We start from the raw sequence: 21,598 nt of genomic DNA, 5'->3' as shown, positions 1-21,598 counted from the left end.
TTTTTGGCGATTTAACTTTCGCCGGTGAATTAAAGCACGAATTCAGAAAATGTTGATGGAGAAATTAACTGTTACGTTTTGCGGCGACTTTTATAGCTATTGTGGTGACATTTTCCGCCACAACAAACAATTTTTACTATAGTGGCATTTTCTTTCCATCAAATCCAAAAATCGCCACATTAGATTATTTTTGCAGCGAAAATTGTCGTTGTAGTGGTTTTGTGGCCACTTAAAATATTCTTAGCGGCGATATGAATGTGCCGCAAAAAGCTAACAAAATTAAAAGCCTCGCTCATTTTCCAGTCATTTCCCTCCATCTGTCTTCCCCTTCCCCCTCCAAAGTTTTGAATACTGTACCGGACGTCGTACCTATCAAGGCATTTGAATCAAATATTTTGGTACCGGTACCATTTCATGTACCGTTTCGGGCTAATTGATATATGAATAAATTATATATATAAATATATATATTATATTCTAAAATAATAGTCTATATATATATGAATTATAAATAACCTAGTCTGAAATGAGAGTCAAAAAATAAGTTTGTAGTTTGAAAAAATGAAAAAGAAAAGAAAAAAAGAAAAAATGTAGCCAAAATATCGACCGGTACAAAATATATGTAATACCTATACCGGACCAGTGGCCATTACGGCATATACCACTCATACTGGCCGGTACGGTCCGGTATTTAAAACAATGCCCCCCTTTCCCCCCCTCTCTCTCTCTCTCCAATCCCTCTGTTGCACACAATCCACGCCACCACGCACAGCCCGTCGCCAACATTCTCACCACGCCACTGTCACCTCACCTGAAGGCCACCCGCTCCTTCTCCCCCAGCCTCCGCCCGATCTCTTGCCTCCTCGAATCTGGCGTCACCCCTCTCTCTCTCGGATTTCTCTATATCGCAGGTTGTCGTTCGCCACACATCGACGCAGTCGCTAGTTCTCCGTCGGAGCCCCCTTCTCCTCCATGCCTAGCCCAACAATCTGAGGCCCTCCCTCTCTCCCTCGCTTTGTTCGCAACCCACGGCCACCAGGTCTCCCCAGCACCACCGTGCTCCTCCCGAGCCATCACTCCACGCCAAGCAACCACCACGACTACCCCTGATATTTCCTTGTGTTTTCACATTTATGGGTTCTTTTCATTCCTGTTATATTTGCTTGATTTCTTGTTTTAGTTCCGTTTGGAGATTGGGTTTTGTGTTTATTTATGTGTGGTCACTAGTTTGTTTATGGGTTGTTGATATCATGCATTTTTCAATTATATCTTTGGTGTGTGCTGATGATATTTCTTATCTTTGAGCGATTCAAGTTTATTTGATGACTATTTGATCAGATGCCGATATGTTTGCAATTGGTATGTAAATAGTAAAATAGTTTTTCATTTTCTTTCATGTTTCTTTCTTTCTTGTTGATGAGAATTGGGTAACATGGATAACCATTAACGCCATAGGTTTTTTTTTCTTTTGTTCGTTTTTTTTTGGGGGGGAGGGGGGGTAGGTTTGTAGGAATTTTTAGCTTTCTCAAATGTGTTCAAATTACTTTACTGTCAGGACTATCAGTTTCAATTTTGGTTTTTCTGCTAGATGGAGATTTATTCTTCTTATTTTCATCTTGGAGATTTATTATAGAATTGTGTTTGAAATTTGTGAAATATGGTGGCTTGACCTATATTCTTGTTTTCCCATGCTAGGATATATATGCATTTTTTTCTGACCTTGTCGAAGCTGAGTTGACTAGTAAACATTTGATTTGCTGACAAAGGCAGCTTGTCACTAAATGATGGATTTAGATCAAATTTTATGCAATCTCGATGAATATCATTTCATCAAAGCTCAGACTTTTTTTTTTTTTTAATATAGGAAAACTGAAATTTCATTAATAAAATGAGTTTACAGACATTTATCAACCCAAACAGCCTGAGAAATAAAGTCTGGATAACACTCATTCCACATTGAGATATTCTCAACGTTCCAAGCATATCGGGCAAGAATATGAGCAACCCGATTACCTTTTCTATAGACATGTTGAAATTTGCACTCTACAAACACTCTTAACAACTTCCTTATTTCACTCAATAATGGAACTAACATTGCATCAGGAACAAGTTCATTGTTGAGCACTTGGGTAGCCATCAAGCAATCTGATTCCACAATCAATCTATGGATCCCCATACTAGCACATAGCTGTAAGGCACGAAAAATAGCCAATGTTTCAAAAGCTTCAGCATTATTCACTTCAAATTCTACCTTGTTTGCTGCCAAAATCACCTTACCAGCATCATCTCTGACCACCACACCCACCCCTGCCTTATCAAGTTCACCAAAAATAGCATCATCCACATTTAGTTTCAACCAACCTATTGGTGGGGGCTTCCAATCATAATACTCTCGAGCTTTCCACTTGGGCAAATGTTTCAAATCATTGCAAGCTTTTATAACAGACAGAGCATGGTCAATGACCTGTTGGACTGCAATATTTTTCTGCTCATGAACTATTTGATTTCTTCTATACTGTGTTGTTTCATTGCAGGTTAACAAGCCATATCTCCCTTTAACATTAGGGGAATATTCAGTTGTAACCGGTTCATGATTGTGACATCTTTCTCCATTGTGGTATTAAAAGTTATATTTTTGTTCACAACTTTCTTCATTTGATACAGGTTATGAAATGATTTTCTTTTCATTAACATTGGAAATATGTTCGGTTGGAATGCTTAAGTTGTACGTTGAATAAATAGGGAACTTTTATTTGAGTAAACATCATTTAATAAAGTATATTGAATAAGATTAGTGCAGAATTTGTAGAGACCAAACTACTAATTAAAAGATGTCAAAGACACAGGTTGGTGCCCAATATATTTTCAAATATAATTCACAGTCTACTGGAATACTCTTGAATTTTCATTTTTAATAGGGTAAAATTTTGTGATTCCTCTCTTTATTCCATTATTCAAGATATATTTTCCATAGTCTGACAAATTCAAGCATTGATCTAGATTCTTGACTGAATGCATGCTTATTATCTTGTTTCTTTTCTAACAGAGTTTTTGGCTTGGATGGATTGTTGGTTCATGGCCATTGTTTTGGGCTCTCTTCATCAGTTTTTTAACTTGGAATTGCTTATTCTATAGATCTGAGTTGGTTTAGCTCGCATATAAATGATTTGAACTCCTAAGATAGATGTTGGTCCAGTTGTGTTACTCTTATATGATGACTATCTATAACCTAAGCCATAATAAATTTTGTGGGTTTGTGTTGTGGGTCTGTTTTGTGCATCTGTGTTGTGGGTCTATGTTGTGCATCTGTGTTGTGGGTTTGTGTTGTGCATCTATAACCTGGGCCATAATTCACTATTGCTTGAGCATACGATTTATTGCCAGCATCCTTCGAAGACAACCCCTCTGAGGGTCAATCCAACGACAAAGCCATGGCCTCCGCTCATCCCAGCCTCGCAAACGGTCGTAAACCTACCAAAAAAGGTAAGTCCGAAAAAATTGGAATAACCAAAAATAAACCCAAAAGTCGCCTCAGAATCGCCTCACTTCCCTTGTTAGAAGATTATAATTCGACGACTATAATTCACCGTAAAAAGTTTTTCCGCAATTTAATAGGCAAACCGAATGGGTATTTGCAACGTTTTATTTGGAATTTGCAGCAAAAAAAATCGTTGGAAAAAGTAACTATTTGCAACGATTTTTGCAGTTCACTGGTTTAACTTATAATTGAGTAGACAATTGTGACGAACATTCAATGATTTTAGGGCTTATTTTTGGCAATTTTTGGCACTGAGAAAGATGCAGGTTCCCTCCCCTAACAAATCACTACTTAATCTCTTTGGGTCGATGTGGCAATCAATCCAAATGGAAGCACTGGAGCAGCAATTTGTAGATCAATATATGGCTCTTTGAACTTGTATATCCAGATTCACATATAGTACCAACCCAAACCAATTAGGTGAAGTTGTACTTACAACGTTCATAAGAGTTCAAGAAGCTCACTCTCAACATATCGAAAAGATAATTATTGAACGGAACTCATAAGTAACCATCAAGGTCATTGATCAACTTAGAAATACTTTTTATTGGATGATGGAAGTAATTAATTGCCAAAGATACCAGATTTCTACTCTAAGACTTTGACTACTGGAAATTAGTAAAAATACATGAATCTCAAAATCGATGTGCGCATTTCATTGTGCAATGGTCAGCTTCCAACAATTTACATGGAAGCATCCCCTTATTAATTAAATCTCCAAGTGCTTACTTGATTTCATAATGGGAAGGACACTTATATAATTCTTATGTTTTGTATCTAGCTATTTTCATGACTTAACGAGGTTTGTTTGCTTAGAAAAAACAAACCTCTCTACTTCTCCTCATTCTTCCTCTCATTTTCCTCCTTTATCCACCCACATTGTCCATCAAGGTAGTTCGTTTTGCTTACTTTTCTTTTGCTTCATTCAAGGCCGAAAAGACAAATCTACAGCTTTCTGGCAACCTCCGAGACACACGTGCGGCAGAAGCAAACTCCTAGACCTCAAATCGTTCGGAGGAAAGTGGCAATTTTGCAAAAATCTCCATGCCTAGTCCTCACGCGCCGCCCACATCTACGCATGATCCTCACACGCCACCCCTACCGGCAGTTCTTCTTGCCATATGCACTAGATCACCAGACTTGCCACCACCAGATCATTCAGATCTAACATTTGTGACTGAAAAAAGACAAGCATATTGCCTTCACTGACCATCACAGATTCTGAAGTCTACTAAAGTTGGTCCAAACTGTAATCCGTCTTTTTTTGCATCTATATATCTTACTGTTTTCCTTTTTGGTTTCTTACGTTATTAAAAAAAAAAAAAAAAGAGTTTGTCTCTTAGACTTTTGTATATAGAGGTTGAGTCATCTCTTTCTATGAAGGGTAACGTTAAGTCTTTGTTTAGGCAGAGAGTGTTGTCTCTTGGACCTTTTTCTGTAGAGAGTATCAACAGTAGTGAAGATCAGACCAGTCACAAAAGGAAAGTGTACTAGTGGAACTCCAAATGCATTATTTTGGTTTATGACGTCATGTTTGATATGGGGACATCTCAGAATGTATGATATAAGTTTCTTGATGAATGAATGATGATAGATTCCCTTCAAAAAGAAAACAAAAAAAAAAAAAAAAAAAACTGAGTCACTGTATACATCTTAAATTATTGCATCTTCTACCTTGCTCTGATCCCCATACCTCGTCCTACAACCCACCAACACAAAATCTCACACATACTTACCCAAGTTCATCACTATCTATCAGAGCGCAAATGAAAGCAAAGCAAATAGCTTTACCATATATATTTGGGGTAAGGCCAAGCCAACTTGGTGAATTTTTTCATAGAAATCCAGCGTCGATGGTTCTTGTAGACAAGATTGGCGGTCTTCTCGCCATTCACAGAGACGATGAAGACGTAAACAAAGATAGAAAGAAAAAGTAATTGAGATAAAGAACGAGCTTATATATAAATTTATATATTATATATGAGAAGTGCTACAGACACAAAGAAATTATACAAAGTAAACCCACAAACTGACGTGGCATTATAGAATCCGTTAGATATACTTTATAATAAAAGTAACTTTAGAATCTGACATACCATATCAAGTCACGCCAATTTGTAGGTTTATTTTTGTGTATTCACTATGTGACTAAAGCATTTTCCTATATTGTATATATACATACATATTGAATATTAGAGACAATTTATAATGGAAGAAATAAGGAGAGATCGTTCAAGTTCGAGAGCCAGACATCATAATTTTTTATGGGAGAAAAAAGGCACCATTTTTCACCAAATTTTTGGATAATGTTAGAAAATATTATATCAGAATGCACAGCGGAAGCGATATTGCCTCACAGGAAATATTTCGGATCTAGTGCGGTTGTTTCACGAATTCTCCAGCGTCGTTGTTCATCCACGATCTTCACATCGATGGTGGAGTGTACTACGTGGTAATACAAGAGCAACACTCACACGTTCCATAACCTAGATGCCGTTACTAGAGAGAACCATTTGAGAGAGAGCTTGATTATTCAAGTGTTACTCCTAAAGAAGGGGACAGACTATGTAAATAGCCTCTCTAGTGTAACCCTCTGGCTAGCCATTAAGGGCCAGCCATCAAGCCTCATAAAGTAGCTTAAGAGCCACTTCATAACCCCCAAGAGGAGGTGAAGGGGTGCCCACTATGGGTGCCCCTTTCTTACATCTTCCACTCACATATAGTAGGCAAGACCCCAGGTCTGCATCCCTCAATATGTTCTCAATCTTGTTCATACTGGCAAATAGGTCGTTCGACCATCGAGCACAGCTGTAAAAGAAAAATGGGAGCACTATATCAAATCTCTCCTAGAGAAGACCAGCATAGCAATATCCCTAAAAATGTCTCGTTATGCCCCGACTCATTTGGTCATATCAGACTAAGCATCCCTAATCCCTCTCAAGTCCAAATGACTCAGAGTAATGCTCAATATCCATAAAACATGATGTACTCACAGCTATATTGCAACTCCCACGAAGCAACATAACTTGCCGGCAATGAGTACACACCATTATCGATGTGTTACCAAATAGTCTTCCATTCGCGCTCATGTCATTTAGTTTTAGTCTAGTCGCTTTCCCAGCAATGTTTCTTTAGACCGCATCATTCAAGGCCATAAATAACATGCCAAAGTAGCAGACACTAAAACATCAACCTCGTGACATAGTCAAAGGTCTCCTAAGGGCATAAATAAATTAAGGTCATCAATTATAACTATAGGACTCACACGGTGAGGAAGCAGGGAACCATTTTACTCACCTCTACTGTTGGTCGCAAAAGCACATGTAGTATAAAATATATGCTACGGTGGAGTTTTCTTTCCAAAGAAAGAGCGTATATCTATTCTCAATTCATCGTACAGATCTTAGTTTAGTCGCTATCTCAGTGCCTAACCCAAGTCCCTCCATTTGCTCGCTATCCAAAACACCAAAGAGGGTTTTGCATATAGCTAAACCACAGGCTAAATGGATTGTGGGTAACCATGCACGGTCCTTAGACCTCATCTTAGCTCCCACTAAGGTGACATATATTTTGTGTCTTCCAACTTATCCCTCTCCAGACAAGTACTGAGTAACACATTGTCTCATCTTTGCTCGTTACCTCTTTGTAGCGCCAAAGGCGATCGCTCGTGTGAGTGAGCCGATCTAAGCCTATCAATATATATTTTTCACCATAACTCCTAAATTTATGGTGAATGTGTGTGCTTACCAAAGAAGCTTCCAATCACGCCACATGATCATAGAACACATCAGTAGCATGTGCATGACGAGCAATACCATGAAGTATAGAGAAATCGCATGGTCGACAACAAATTATTAAACCACAACTCTCAAGTGGTGTTTAATGACCATTTCTCCATGCGCATTTTAATGTGTAGTAACTTTCCAAAACATGCTCCTACCAAGAAACCCAGCTTTTACATGTAAAAGTCTTTTGCACAACCATGAAGTCAACGATGACTCATCGCGAATCTCATTTAGGTCAGACTCACAATATAAGCCGTAGATTCTAGTCAGCAAGTCTAACTGCGATTTTTAAGAATCTACAAGGTAACCACCAATGTTATTCAGCAAACTTAATTTGCGATTTCAAGATTTCATATAAATCTCTTGCACTCAACAAAAGTATGTGAGATAACCATTATTTATTTTTCATTAAGGGTAAAGCGATTAGGGCCTTTGCCCCCAAAGACAATCATAATAGTCTAGTCATTACTATTAACTACAATCGCATCACAAACTCACTTAACCAAGTGAGCCATATTTACCCTCTAACAAATTCTTAACCTCTAACTCCCATGAGCAAACCATAATGGAAACACCAAACAGTAAAGGCAAAACGAGATTCTTTAGTATTTTCCATCTCATTAATTGTCTATGGATTTTGAACAAGAGCTCCTAGAAACTGTTTTTCTTATGAACAGTCTCACAAGACATGAAGCCTGAGCTACTTTTCACAAACTCATGTCCATCACCTCGTAGTATGGAAAACCTCTTATTAGGCGACAATTAATTATCTAAGATAACCAATTCACAATATCTCTTAGGATGACATTTTTCTAATATTGTCAACAGCATTCAAAGAATCCTATTTTATTCAATAGGTCGTTTAATAAAAAAAAACGACTAGGTACATTGGGTATCTTTGAATAGATGGTTTGTTTAGGCCACATGTAAACAGTACCAGCAGCAATCATTCACTTTCTGTACCAAAATAGTACTAGTAACAATCATACGCTCAAAGTACTTCATGCCTAAATATCACAAGAGCCAACCATCTAATTCTCCTGTGAGAATCAACTATTTAACACCTTCAAGAAAAACTTTCAATAAATATGCGATCAATAGCTATCTAAATATAACTCAATTAGTGCCAAGAGATGGATCTATACCTCTATTAACTCCACTTTTCCTTTGTCAATTAGATCAACAACCCCAGGTTGGATGATATAAGTGAGGCGAATCTAAGATTCTATGTTGGAATTCCTACTATGTGAATTTAATACCTTTAGCGAAGCCATATTACAAATATTCTCTTCTAGTCTCTAAACGACGAGAGAATATTGACATAAAGCTACTACACTATTTATGAGGATCCTTATATTTTATAACTTTCGGGAGTCACTGTCACTAATGGTACACCTTAACTCAAAGGTATACTCCTACTAGTTGTTGAATTACTCCCACTATTTTCGACGATCTTATATAAAAAGAATTTTGAAAATATTAAGGTTAAGGTAATGTGGAATGAAATGTGATGAAAACGTTCTTTCCAAAAATAAGTGTTACAAAAATCCACAATTCCACATCCTCACTGAAAATACAAGTAATTTTCTTGACTCAACTAAAAAATGATCAAGCTTAGATCCTCTCAATTTTTAATAGAATTCACGTTTGCACAAAATAGTCACTCAGCCTTTCTCAAAAGCGAATGAACTCGATCTAAAGACGACAAATTAGAATTAAGGTTGCAACCCCATATTACATCAACCCAAGTGTGATATAACAACTGCTTTGCGCCATAATTCATTTATAACACCATTCTCAGCAAGTTAATAAATTGCGAGATAATTGTTCTCATCATATAACTCATACAATTGCGATTTTAAAAAAATTTTAACTGAAAAATATATTTTCATAAAAAAAATTTTGGATCTCATTTATATGATGAAATAATATATTTATTATCAAAGTCCTTAGTGTGCATGTATAGGAACTTTCACATAGAAAATGCTCATATTGTCTTTTCTCTTTGACTCTACTAAACCAAGGAGAGGAATCTCATTAGCGAGAAAATTTTCAATTTCTCAAGCTTCACACCCATCATCCTATGCCTCCATGGCATATTTTAGTATATCATTTCCCCACCTGAAAAATAATACTACTGAGTCAATGAGTGACCATCCAACTTCTAAACCTCTAGGAATTCTCACTAACACCACTACTTTCAATAAGTCTTAAATCAAATTAGGTATAGACTTTACTAATATCGCATTAAAAAAACTCTAATAAAAACATCGTTTTGTGCAACAAGTGCAGTATGTGACGTTTTAGCTGCTAACTAGCGATATATCCTTATTTTTTGCATACTCAATATTTTTCATATTCTCCAATCCATTATAGGAGAGAAAAGAAAAAAAATTTTGCGAGAAATTATCTTAACTTAAAACCTATCTTGCATCAGTGCAATTACGAGCAAAATTTTTAGTTTAGGTTTAGATAAGTCATACCTAATTATTCAGACTTTTGCCACAGTTGCCATGCAAACCTCCAAGGTGCTTGGTATTACTCTCAATGGATGCTCCAAAGTTGATATATCTGCAAGAACCTATTTGTTTTCGCTAGAGAGAAATAAAACTTGAGCAAGATTACCAGTGCTAATACCACATAAAGGTGCACTGATAAAATCTTTAAAAAATGAATGTGCCAATCAAGAATGTCCTCAACACGCTTGCACACTCAGATTTTAATATCCTTACTCGCCAGACATACTAACAAGTTTTAGAGAGTATGTTCTTATCTGTAAGTAATCTAAGTTGCTTTAAGATTATAATGTTCAACCTCAAAATATAGGAGCAATTAATTTTTGCGTTACAAAAACAACGCGCAATTTCTACTATTACCCACAAGATTCTTAAAGGCAAAATAGTGATTTAGCTCTATAAGATAGTTGATCCTGTCAACTTCTATAAAAATTGTATTGCATGCGTCCCACGCGCACTTCTAATTTTATTATAGACATTTTAGAGGTTTCACAATAATGATGGTCTAAGACTATCTAACACTCATAATAATTTTCATTCATTTCCAATTACTGCTCATGGAGGAGGTTAATATGACAACTAAGTCGCATACATAATCTCTATACTTTATTCTTTGTTATCTCAAAGTTACTAAACTATGCGCATCTTATTGTACACACATCTATGAAATTTGCCACGTTAATCTAAGTTAGAACAAAAATAATTAATACACGTCGCAAGATCGAAAATTCGCTAAGCTTCCTAATCATCTCTTGCGCCTCAATGTCTAATTATTAATTTCTAACTTAATTTTTGCGCAAATTTATATCATATATAAGATTAATTCCAAATCAATCTCAACCATACTCCCACTAGGATAAGCAATCTACCGAGTTAATCACATGGAAAAAAAAAACAATTTCTTATCATATCGAAGAAATTCATTTGAGCCAATCAGAAGCATGAACTAATCAAACTCGGGTTACTTAATCCTCTAATTTATCACATTCTAAAAAATTGAAGACAATTCTTAAAAATAGTCTAACAATACAAGTGATAAAATAAGCTCGTAAAATTACATTTAATCACAATACATGTACAAAAAATAATCATCACATTTCATTCAAATAATTATTATTCACAAAAAATAATAATCTAGACAATTTATAACGTAAAATAAAATGCCAAACAAATGTGACAAAAATAATATCATGGCAAGCATGTATTTAATAACCATAATGACATGCAAAAATATATTTCAAAAAAGATAAATATTCTATGCCACAATTATATGTTGAATTAATAAATAAAATCAGCAAACAAGTTCTAGCCCAATGATTATAACCCTTGTGTGAGGTCTTGGATTCAAATCACCACCCAAGCATTTTGCATAAAAAAAAAAACTTGTGTCACTGAATTTTGGATAGTCAATGGGCCGCACCCACATGGGCGCCTAGTGCTGTGCGGATCTCTGCCTACTGGGCTCACGACGCTGGCACCCTCAGAAAAATGATATTGGTTAGAGTTTAAAAAAAATGTTTGCAAAAAATCTGCTAGCCCAAAAAAAATAATTTTAAAACAAGCCGAAGCTCGTATGCTTTTAACCCAAATAAACCATAGTGCTTCATCTTGTGTTTAGGACATACTGTTCATCTTCCTCCACCATACGGTTACAATGCTTGTAACGGAAGAAAACTTGGCCTTCATGGCAGTGCATCTCCATGGCGGAGCTGCCCTATGCGACACAGGTTGCAGTGCTGCCCTATGCGGCGCTGCCCTGTGCGGCACAGATGTCCTGCGAGCGATGCACCCAGCGGTCCCAAACGGTGCAAGCAGCGCCATGGGAAACGACCCAGCTGGTGCGCGCGACGCCATGGACGGCTCAGCACCCATTTGGTGCGCCCACGTGCTCGATGCACTTCGTAGCTGTGGCAGAGGCGCCGAGCTGTGGCCCCACGCTGCACTGTGTGCAACGCTACACCATGGCAGCGCGCAGTACCGCTGGGTGCACACAGCGTTCTTGAGGCGCTGCTTCTGCACAGCACCACTCTACCGGTGTTGCGCAGAGTCTCATGCGGTGCTGCACTACACCTCTACGTGCGGCATGAGCAACGCAGCATGGTGCTGACGATAGCTCTAGCGTCTACCACTCCTTGGCACTATCGAGCAGCCCTCCATGGCAGAAACTACCGCTAGGTCTGATGCGCAACAGTGTTTTCCGCAGCACCCTGTGCAGGCCCAGTGCCATTGGCTACAGTGCTCTCATGCGCAGCACTGGACACGGCAGTGCGAGTTGCTGCACCACCCTTGTCGGAGAGATGCGCCAAAGACATACAAAGCATCACTCCACTACGACCAGCTGCAACAGAGCACGATGATATTTGTACGGCCACTAGTTTTCAACGGCCGCAGCACCATGGGCTGCAAAACATTGTGGGCTATGCTGCACACGTTCGGAGCACGCAGCCATGTTCGGCTACGACACCAACTGCCGCAGGCCACCTTGCGCTGCTTCATATGACACTCTTGGAGCACTGTAGCTCTTTTGTCATGGCAGCGCTGCTGTCTTGTGTGGCCTAGCTAACACCGAGGTGCACGACCACCTCTCAGGTGACCATGGTTACCGAGAGAGAGAAAAAAAAAATTTCTCATCGTGCATGAAAAATAAATCACAACATGTACGCCAAACATTAATCGGAAACACCCAATTTTTAGCTCTGATACCAATGTTAGAAAATATTAAATCAGAATGCATAGCGGAAGAGATATTACCTCACAAGAAATATTTCAAATCTAGTGCAGTTGTTCTACGGATTCTCCAGCTTCATTGTTCTACGGCTCCACGCATGAGTTTGTGGTAATTAAACAGACTTCCTTCCTAATTAACTATATATAGACTCCAATGCGCGCAGTGCAGAGTCCTATACATTCATGTCGACCACATCCGGAAAAATCAATATTAAAACTAATCAAATATTAGTACTTAAAATCCCAAACAAGATCTAGAAATGATAGAATATTTCTAAAAGAAATTCTCTTTTTCCCATTTCATTCCCTTTAATTCCCAAACAATCTATAAGAAAAATAATTAATATGGATATTAGAAGAATGGATCTAATATAAAGTGGTCAGCTAATTCCACATACGAAGTAATTTATATATGTATGCATGGTTAATGCTGCAATCCTTTGAATTTCTATATATGCATGCACTTACAAAGATTTGTATTTTTTTCTTTTATTCTTTTTCATCTTTGTTTTATTTAATAAATAAAATTCTTTTATACGTTATTTCTTTGATTATTAGTAGCAACAAGTTCATGATCATCTGCCGCCCGGGATGCCCATTTTAATTCTTAAGTACAATCATCAATATTCAGCTTTCCTAGCTTTGCAATGGATCGATATATCGAGTTCGAGTTCGTTTCCTTCGACCATGCATATTTATGCATGCATGCATGAGTGGGCACATAGAAAATGGTCGAGTGGATTGATTATGCTATATATCACCTTTAAATCTGACTCGTTTTGTTACTACATTAATTAGTCATGGATGGTAGTGTGTAATGCTACATATAGTCGTGGAGTGTGCAAGCATCATGTAATTATTTTGAAAAAAAGTAGGATCTACTATTAAAAACTTAATTTTTTTTCATGTGGATTCCGTATTTACTTACTCCGTATTTACTTACTTTTTTTAGAGGGATTGCGCGACGTTTACGCACTCTACGACTGTAAATATCATTTCTATATATATATTGACTATATGATATATGCTAATTGAAGCGTACATAATTCCAATATTAATCATATATAATAATAGCAAAAACTCAAAAATATTAATGATAATAATAAAAATAAACTCCAATATATATAATGTGGAAATTAAAGAGCATGCATGCAGTAGTCTCATATCGATGATGATCACTAAATTGTCGAGCTCGTGCATTAATGGCAAAAAAGAACATCTTCGTTGAAAACAAAGAAAGATCATAAAAACTAAGAATTAAGGAATTACAGTACAAGAAACCTACCTGGCTAATCGATCGACATGAATTAATTTATTTTAACCAGAACGATCGAGCTGGTAATGATCTTATTCTTCAGAGATTTTAGGATCATCAATCCATGCCACTTATATATATAATGCTAGCTGGATCAGGACTTCATGTTCATGGGGAAGGCGGAGCTGGTGTTACAGATGGAGGCTTTGCAGCAAATTGAGAACAATGGTCCTTGAGCCATGGATGGTGCAAGAAATGATTACCCTCATGAGAATGTTGGCCATGGCAATCCTCAGAAACGTGGTTGAAGGCAGTGCAACGAGTCTGGCCTAAATTAGTGAAGTTAAATGATAAAATTGCCCGAATAATATCGGCCACACATGGCTCTATCTTTGAGACAGCAGTCAAGCATTTCCCAACTTCTTCATCTGTAGGACGTTGGGGGTCCGGGTGATCATGATCATCATCATGATGATTGAAAACATCAAATTCCCGTGCATAAGCACAAGGCAAGTTTTGAATAATGACTGTGACTGAGCAAATAACGAAGAAGAACACGGCTGAATATTTCTTCATGATTACGGTTGAAGATGATCACTGGTTTTCTAGCTATATAAACAAGCTGAGATGACAAATTAATAAATTAGCTTCGTAGGTAGGCTAGCTGCAGGGACTATATATATAGGCCAAAACACCATACTTGCTCTCAATTAATCTAGCTAGTAGTTATTTGTTTGTTATGAGATGAACTTTGCTACTCATCATTTTCACACCCTCGCACATCACATTTTTTTACTTTCATTTTTATTTTATTTTATTTTATTCTTTTTAAAATAATTAAATTTTTCTACTTATCATTCATATATCATACATTTAGTAAGAGAAAAAAAATAAAAATAAAAATAAAAAATAAAAAAATATAGTGAGTGAAAATGATGAATAAAATTTTTCTTATTATATATAGGAGATTGCTAAAGCCACTGAGAGGGACCACGAGAGTTTCTTTGCGCGGAGAAATGTAAAATACACTTTTATTTTGTATGTTTTTTTAAACATGTTTAAAAATCACTTGAAATATTTAAAAATAAATAAATCACAAACTCATACTTCTTTAATCATTATGTTTTAAAAAATCATATATATATATATATATATATATATATATATATAATAGTATACAGGGTTGAAACGATCAACTTGCTCTTCAATTTGTTTGTTATGAGCTGATCAAATCTTTTCATCTCTGTGTGTGATTTTCTGTTTATCATATTTGTAAATCCAAGACTCCAAATCACGAGTCGCGCCACTACAACATATTGTAGTTTTTGTGACGGACAAAACCGTCATAAAAATAAACCAAACTGTCACAAAATTAGTGTTAAAAATCGTCCACGTATTGACAGAACAACTGCATCCCAAAATATATATTGTGTCGGTTTAATGTTCAGTTGTCACAAAAAATACTTTTTGTGACGATTTGAATTAAAATACAACTCAAGTTTTATTCCATAAGATATGAACATATTTAATATCTAATTTGGCAGAAAGAACAGCTAGCAAATACAGCAACTTTAAATCCCTCGGGTGCTCATCAGTTCCACTGATTAGAGATTTGAAACAGAAGATGGAAACTGGACAGAGCATCTAGATCTAAAAGATTCAAGGGACCCAGTATTGTTAAGTATGAGAGTGGAAAACCTAATAATAGGAGCAGCAATTGATCTAAATACAAAGAAGATAAGCAGAATAACTAAAAAATCATCGATTATGAAGTAACTACCAACTTCAGCTAACTAATTGTCCAGTATTTTATATGCATTTTTCATCTCTTCCTTTACGCTTTAAGGGGCCATCGAATGATCCGTACTTTCACGTATCTTTCCTATGTTACTAACTATTTGTGGATTTGCGAAACATTTACCTCGCCGCCTCTAAATTCTCTCAATCAATCGAGGAAACGTTGTCAAACCCATCAACAAAACGACAGAAAGATAAGGAAAAGATGAACGCAAACATCACCATTTGATGAGCATTGATTGGCATGGAATATGAATCCCTACCATCTCGGGGGAAAGAATCCTATCGAGCAGCAACAAATAGAAATGAAAAAGACGTGAAATCAGACGAAACAACCAAAGTTGGTAAATTTAGCCAGAAAGTTTATAAAACCGTCTTGTGACACAGAATAAACATATGGCCTTCATTGCAAACTTGGAGTCTTCTTCCGAACACCACATATCTGTCTGGGAAAACCTACCAAATATGCATAAATATGTAAACCAGATAAGTAAACATTTCAAAAGTAATATACTAATATTTACAGATAGGTGAGATCAATAACACATGCAACCAGATAAGTGAAGATTCAACTTTCTCGAGTAGCAAAACTTATCATGGAATGTAAGTTTCAACAACCAATATTATTTTGACAGAACCACAGTATAATTAACTGACCTCGCTCAGAATGAGTAAATTAATGCCGGGTCTAGTAGACTTCTCTCTTCCATTAGGAAATAAATGTGTACAAAAACACACCACAATCTTCTCATTACCATTTCAACTACGTACCACAGATGCATGGCAATGCATAGTTGGAATAAAATTAGTGCATTCATTACGATAGAAACTCTAAATGTAGGCAATCTAATCATAGATAGTACTAAGATCCAGGTGCTAATACATTGGTGGTATGAGAATAGTGATCTTGATCCAAGGATTAGATGCCCTTTATCTGCCGAAGGAAAATGTATGGTAAGTGATGATTACATAGCCAAGAGCCTATCCTTGATCACAATAGAGAAATGCATACAAGGAGGTGAAAAATGATGTTTGACAAGCAACGCCGTGACTAAAGCACTTGAAATCGCTGATTGTTATTGCTACCTAACTCTTGATGAGCTCTGACGGCCAGCAAGTATGGATTACATTGTGAGCTCTGAAACTACAGCTAAGCAATTCTGCAAGGCCGTAAAGGATATTACAAGTCTGGGGGTGTGATGCGTTCATTCACAAAGCTCTAAGAACAGCATTCACCTAGGAAGTTCATCACATTCATATTTGTGAAAATGAGACTAAACATGAATGCAAACATAAAGCAATCAATAGGTCACTGCATCAAATCATATTTGGAAAAAAGGAATGTTGGCATTGCTTGGACAATGATGAATAATCAATTTTAAACAAAAAACATCACAGTCAAACTACCACTGCAAATGAGAATCAATTCACAAGGATATCAATAAGTTAACTGAGGAATGAAAATCATGTAAAAGGAAAGTTGGAAGAATTAGGCCCAAAAACAAACAGATCAAGAATAATGGGTGACAGGCCAAACATAGTCCTACATTAAAAAAATAATAATAATAAGTAAATCAAAGAAATTATGTGCATTTAAAGTTGTTACAGTTATTTTCAGTATCTTGTTGGAGGTGCTTTTCAACAAAAGTTTCAATTTAGAATTTTTTTAAAAAGTGGATTTTCAGATTTTTTAGGATACTTAAAAGCACCTTTTATAAATTTATCAAGCATGGTATTTTTTCTTCAAAAGAGCTTTGAAGCTATTGAAAGTACATACTTTTCATGCTTTCAAACTCAACCAAACGGGCACTACAACCATCAAAGATCACAATCACAACCTCCAAGAGGAAGTAAAATGTTTCACAAGAAGATTGCATAAGGGTAAAGAGAGGCCAACCATTAGTTTGTTTACTTGGGCGTACCATACTCACGTCAAATAAACTAATCCTTGACCCAAAGGAAAGACAAACAACCATTAGTTTAGGCATACATTACTCAATCCAACCCAATAAAAGCTTGACCCAACTAAAGCATACCATACTATACTCAGCTCCACAAGATAAAACATTACCAGTATTAGTCTTCGCCTTTTTTATCCACTATGAGGTCATTTAAGCCCGAAGTCTTTAAAGATTTGATACAGAGGAGCAAGCTTGGAGCCCACCAAGTCTTTATAGACACTTCTGGATTTCAGAGATGGTCATGAGTCATCTCTAGCAAACATAAATAATCAAGCCCGATGATTTAATGCAAACCAGAGCTTCGAAAGTAATCACTGTACGACTTTAGGCGCTTCTGAGGAAACTACTACCCATACAGTCCACTTCCAGAATTTTGGAAGAAGCAGCAGTGCAATGTAAGCGAGTCGATTTTGGAAGCAGTGAAGGAACTAGCAATACAATCATGTTAACAAGTAAGGCGTAAACTTGAAGGGTTTGGTTTTGTCCTCATTCCCCAGACAAATCTTATATTTTTTCCGATGAGTTGTCAAACTATAACAATCCTACATATAATCGCAACCTAAAAATTTTATCCAACAAAAATACTCTATCAATATGCAAACAAAAATACCCACAAATCCAATCAGTAGGAACATAAATGTCATCAATCGCAAATGCAAGCATCACATCGGCAACCACCCGAACAAGAAATCAACATCCAAAAACTAAAACTCACTATGGCAGCTTCCCGGACCGAAAAATCGCGAATTTGGACTTCTCCGAGTACGAATAGTCGATCCCATGGTCCTTGAGAAACTCCTCGAGTAATTTCTTGGCGTCCTCGGGATTGTCACTCTCACACTCAATCTCATACAGAGTCCCAAACCCAAAATCGGTCTCGTCCACCTCCAATTTCAGTCCCTTCCACTCGTACACTAGCCTCACATTCCCAAACCCTCCCAGCCCCACAAACCCCAACGCCCCAAACTCCTCCCTCGCCCTCCTCACAACCCTAGACTCCACGGCGCTCAGCTTCGCCGGCTCGGCCGCGCAATCGCGCCCGATAGACGGGTCCAGGTCCTCCTCGTCCTCCTCCACGCGGCTCACGCCGTCGACTAGGACGGCTTTGGCTTTGAGAGTGACGACGCAGCGGGGGTCCTTGTCGGAGAATCTGAGCCGGAGGACGGCTCTGAGAGCCGAGAGCTCAGCGGCGGAGCCGTCGAAGAAGTGGTTCTCCTGGCGGTGAGTCTTGACGTGGAACGGGGCCAAAACATTGGTAACGCGGCGGTGGGCCCCCGCGTCTGGAAGCCGAAGTTTAACCTCGACCTCCATGAATCAGCCGATTGGATTCCTCAAAAATCCCAAAAGAAGAAGAAAGAGATGGTAACAATTTATAGGGTTGTATATGACGTATAGGTTAGTTTTGTTTGTTTCTTGAGAGGAGAGGCCGATACGGAGGGGAACGGATGAATCTTTGGCGTGGCTGTCGAGTTGCTGGACGAGAGCGGCGGCTGAGGTGGCGACGATGCGTTTGCGGAGGGTCGAGTTCTGCGGTCTTCGATCTATCCTACTTTGCTTGGCTTTCTCTTCAGCATTTCTAATTTTCTGGCATTTCTGCTTTTACTGCATGAGCGTCGCTAGTTACTTTTTTTTATTTTTTTCTCTTCTTCTCTCTCTTCTTCTTCTTCCCACATTTTTAATATATTTAAATATTTTTAAAAAATAAAAAAAAAATATATCAATACACTTAAAATCACTTCCTTAATTATTAAGTAAAAAAAACTTTATCAAGCGATACATTTGAGCATACAACTTGAGAGGCAAAATAATTTTTTCCTTGCTACATAGCACTTCTCATATAACACCAGATGGCAAATCATGTTCTCGTGTAGTTTTGGTGTGATTGTATCGTGTCAAAATTATTTACATTTGGGTATCAAGAATACTTCAAATATTCTCAGAATACTCCAGTATCATTCATTATTTTATTATTACTTTTTACTTACTTTTACTATTATTCATTATTTTTCATTATTATTTAATATTCTATTATTACTTTTTTATTAATATTCACAACACTTCTCACTACCCAAATTCGAATCCCACTGTCAAACTTTCAAACTCTAATCCGAAATATTTAAATAACAAGTCGTGTTGAGTCACCGATTTAATAATTAATTAGAAATATAACATGACACGATTCATTTAAACCTATTTGTTTTATGTAAATACGTTGAACTAAAATTCATAATTCATTTGACATGATTAACATAATTTGACATAAAAGTTAAAATATATATTTATTAATAATCACAATATCTTAAAAAAAATATATCAATATTTTTCAACTTTTAACATATAATAAAACTAATATTACAAACCATACAATAATAAATATGAGCATAGGTCTAAAATTACAATACCAACAATAAAACAAAAAAAATATAAGCTCACTGAGAAATACTAATATTACAATTTAACAATAATAAAATTTTAATTTTGAAATAAATTTCAAACGAATCAAAACGGGTTAATTTTGTATTAAGCAGATTGACCCGTTATTACCCGTTTATAAATCATGTCTTAACGGGTCAACTCGTTTTGACCCGAATTTGTTAACATTAAACTCAAACTTCTAATTTTGTGTCGTATTTGTATTGGATTCACGAGTGGTGTCACATACTGTCACCCTTAATTCATACACGACATGGCCTTTGCTTTTCTTATCATTGTTAAAAATAAAAAAATAAAATAGAGTTTTTTAAATGCCCTTGACTCACTCACTCAATCTGGGTGCTACTCCGAAGGGGGCACCCTGGTCTCGTCCCCCACTCCTGCATGCGTGGGAGGGTTTGGCACTTGGAGCCCGGCCCCCGCTCTCCATGGGTGGGTGCTCCCATCTGGATGTCGAGAGAGGATTGGCCCCATGATCGTTCACCCCTGCCCAAATCAATTAAAAAAAATTAAAATCATCCAAAACCAAAGAGACAGACTTGGGACTGGGAGGCTGTGGACGATGTGAGAGAAAGATAGAGAGACAACATCAAAAGGTGAGGGTTTAGGTGAGGTAGTAAGAGAAAGATAGAGTAAGAGAGAAAAGAGAGACGATATCAAGAGAAGGGGCTTAACATTTTAAACAAAACCTAATAAAAAAGATAAGGTCATTTTATTAAAGAAAATTATTTTATTAATATATATATAGAAAAAATTTAATTGTAAGCGATTTTGCGCACTAATACATACATCTATTCAATATGATTAGTCAGAAAGTAGATTTTATTGAAAACAGTACTAATTTGAATTTAGAATATGAAAGCAATAACATTAGTATGCAGATTGGTACGCAAACTTATTTATACGTAACAAAACACATATATATAAAGTGGATTGGGTTGGACAGATGGGATAAACCCCGAGCCCGCTTGGATCCAACTCGAGCTCTATCCCAGCATGGTTTCACCATGCGGGCGGATGCCTCGCAACCCGCATGGGATGAGCAAGGGGCCCCACCCAGTCAAGAATTGAATCAAAAACATAATTCAATGTCATAATAAAAATCAAAGGGATGAAATTTAATTAGTTATTTATTTTAATGATTCTATACATTGTTAAATCTAAAGTTTTGGTATCATATTTGTTACATGTCAGAATTATACTATATATTGTACTCATATTATCTCTTACTGTTAAATCTTTTTTTCTTTTTCTTTTTTTTTGGAAAATAAGAGTTGATCAAAAAATTAGAAGTTGTGTCACCAATATAGAAATAAAGTAATAGATTATTATATAGCATTTTTTCCACGTATTAATTAAGAGTTTTGTTATATATTAGACTGTCCTTATAATTTTATCTCACTTGATGTGCCATTGATCATTAGCTCTAGAGTTTTTAAAAAAAGCCACAAAAAAATTAGACATCAAAAAAATATTAGAAGCTGGTAGTGTATGTATTATTGGTTCTTTACTTTTTCTTCTTTATATTGTCCTTGGAAAACTAAATTAGACATCAAAATAATGCTTCTTGGGAGAACTTAAACGAT

The 21,598-nt window shown here is 36.6% G+C and overlaps 1 protein-coding gene and 1 long non-coding RNA gene across 7 annotated transcripts; both read right to left on the bottom strand.

Moving 5' to 3' along the window:
* Positions 1 to 3,397: 3,397 nt before the first annotated feature.
* On the bottom strand, positions 3,398 to 10,329 carry LOC121252921. The gene is made up of 3 exons (XR_005938303.1): positions 10,317 to 10,329; positions 9,084 to 9,085; positions 3,398 to 3,545 (listed from the first exon to the last, which is right to left on the bottom strand). It is a non-coding gene; the product is annotated as an uncharacterized LOC121252921 (long non-coding RNA).
* Positions 10,330 to 13,738: 3,409 nt separating this feature from the next.
* LOC121252090 (triphosphate tunnel metalloenzyme 3-like) lies at positions 13,739 to 19,183 on the bottom strand. Of its 6 annotated transcripts, XR_005938179.1 has the most exons (3): positions 18,295 to 19,183; positions 16,705 to 16,778; positions 15,825 to 16,074 (listed from the first exon to the last, which is right to left on the bottom strand). XR_005938179.1 is itself a non-coding variant. In XM_041151572.1 (2 exons), coding segments are annotated over exons 1-2 (597 nt in total). In that variant the 5' UTR covers positions 18,891 to 19,183; the 3' UTR covers positions 13,739 to 14,149. The 6 variants fall into 6 exon arrangements, 5 of the variants coding, with proteins under 5 accessions (XP_041007506.1, XP_041007503.1, XP_041007507.1 ...); XM_041151572.1 differs by lacking the exons at positions 15,825 to 16,074; positions 16,705 to 16,778 and adding an exon at positions 13,739 to 14,150; XM_041151569.1 differs by lacking the exons at positions 15,825 to 16,074; positions 16,705 to 16,778 and adding an exon at positions 14,169 to 14,443.
* Positions 19,184 to 21,598: the final 2,415 nt, after the last annotated feature.

Source organism: Juglans microcarpa x Juglans regia, chromosome 2S, assembly GCF_004785595.1.
Source record: "Juglans microcarpa x Juglans regia isolate MS1-56 chromosome 2S, Jm3101_v1.0, whole genome shotgun sequence".
NCBI classification, from domain to species: domain Eukaryota; kingdom Viridiplantae; phylum Streptophyta; class Magnoliopsida; order Fagales; family Juglandaceae; genus Juglans; species Juglans microcarpa x Juglans regia.
The sequence above is the reverse complement of the archived record's forward strand: the minus strand, read 5'-3'. Positions and strand labels throughout refer to the sequence as shown.

What these genes read in the sequence shown, in the direction of transcription:
- LOC121252090 (XM_041151569.1), bottom strand. Translation starts at nt 18,890, where the DNA reads ATGGAGGTCGAGGTTAAACTTCGGCTTCCAGACGCGGGGGCCCACCGC.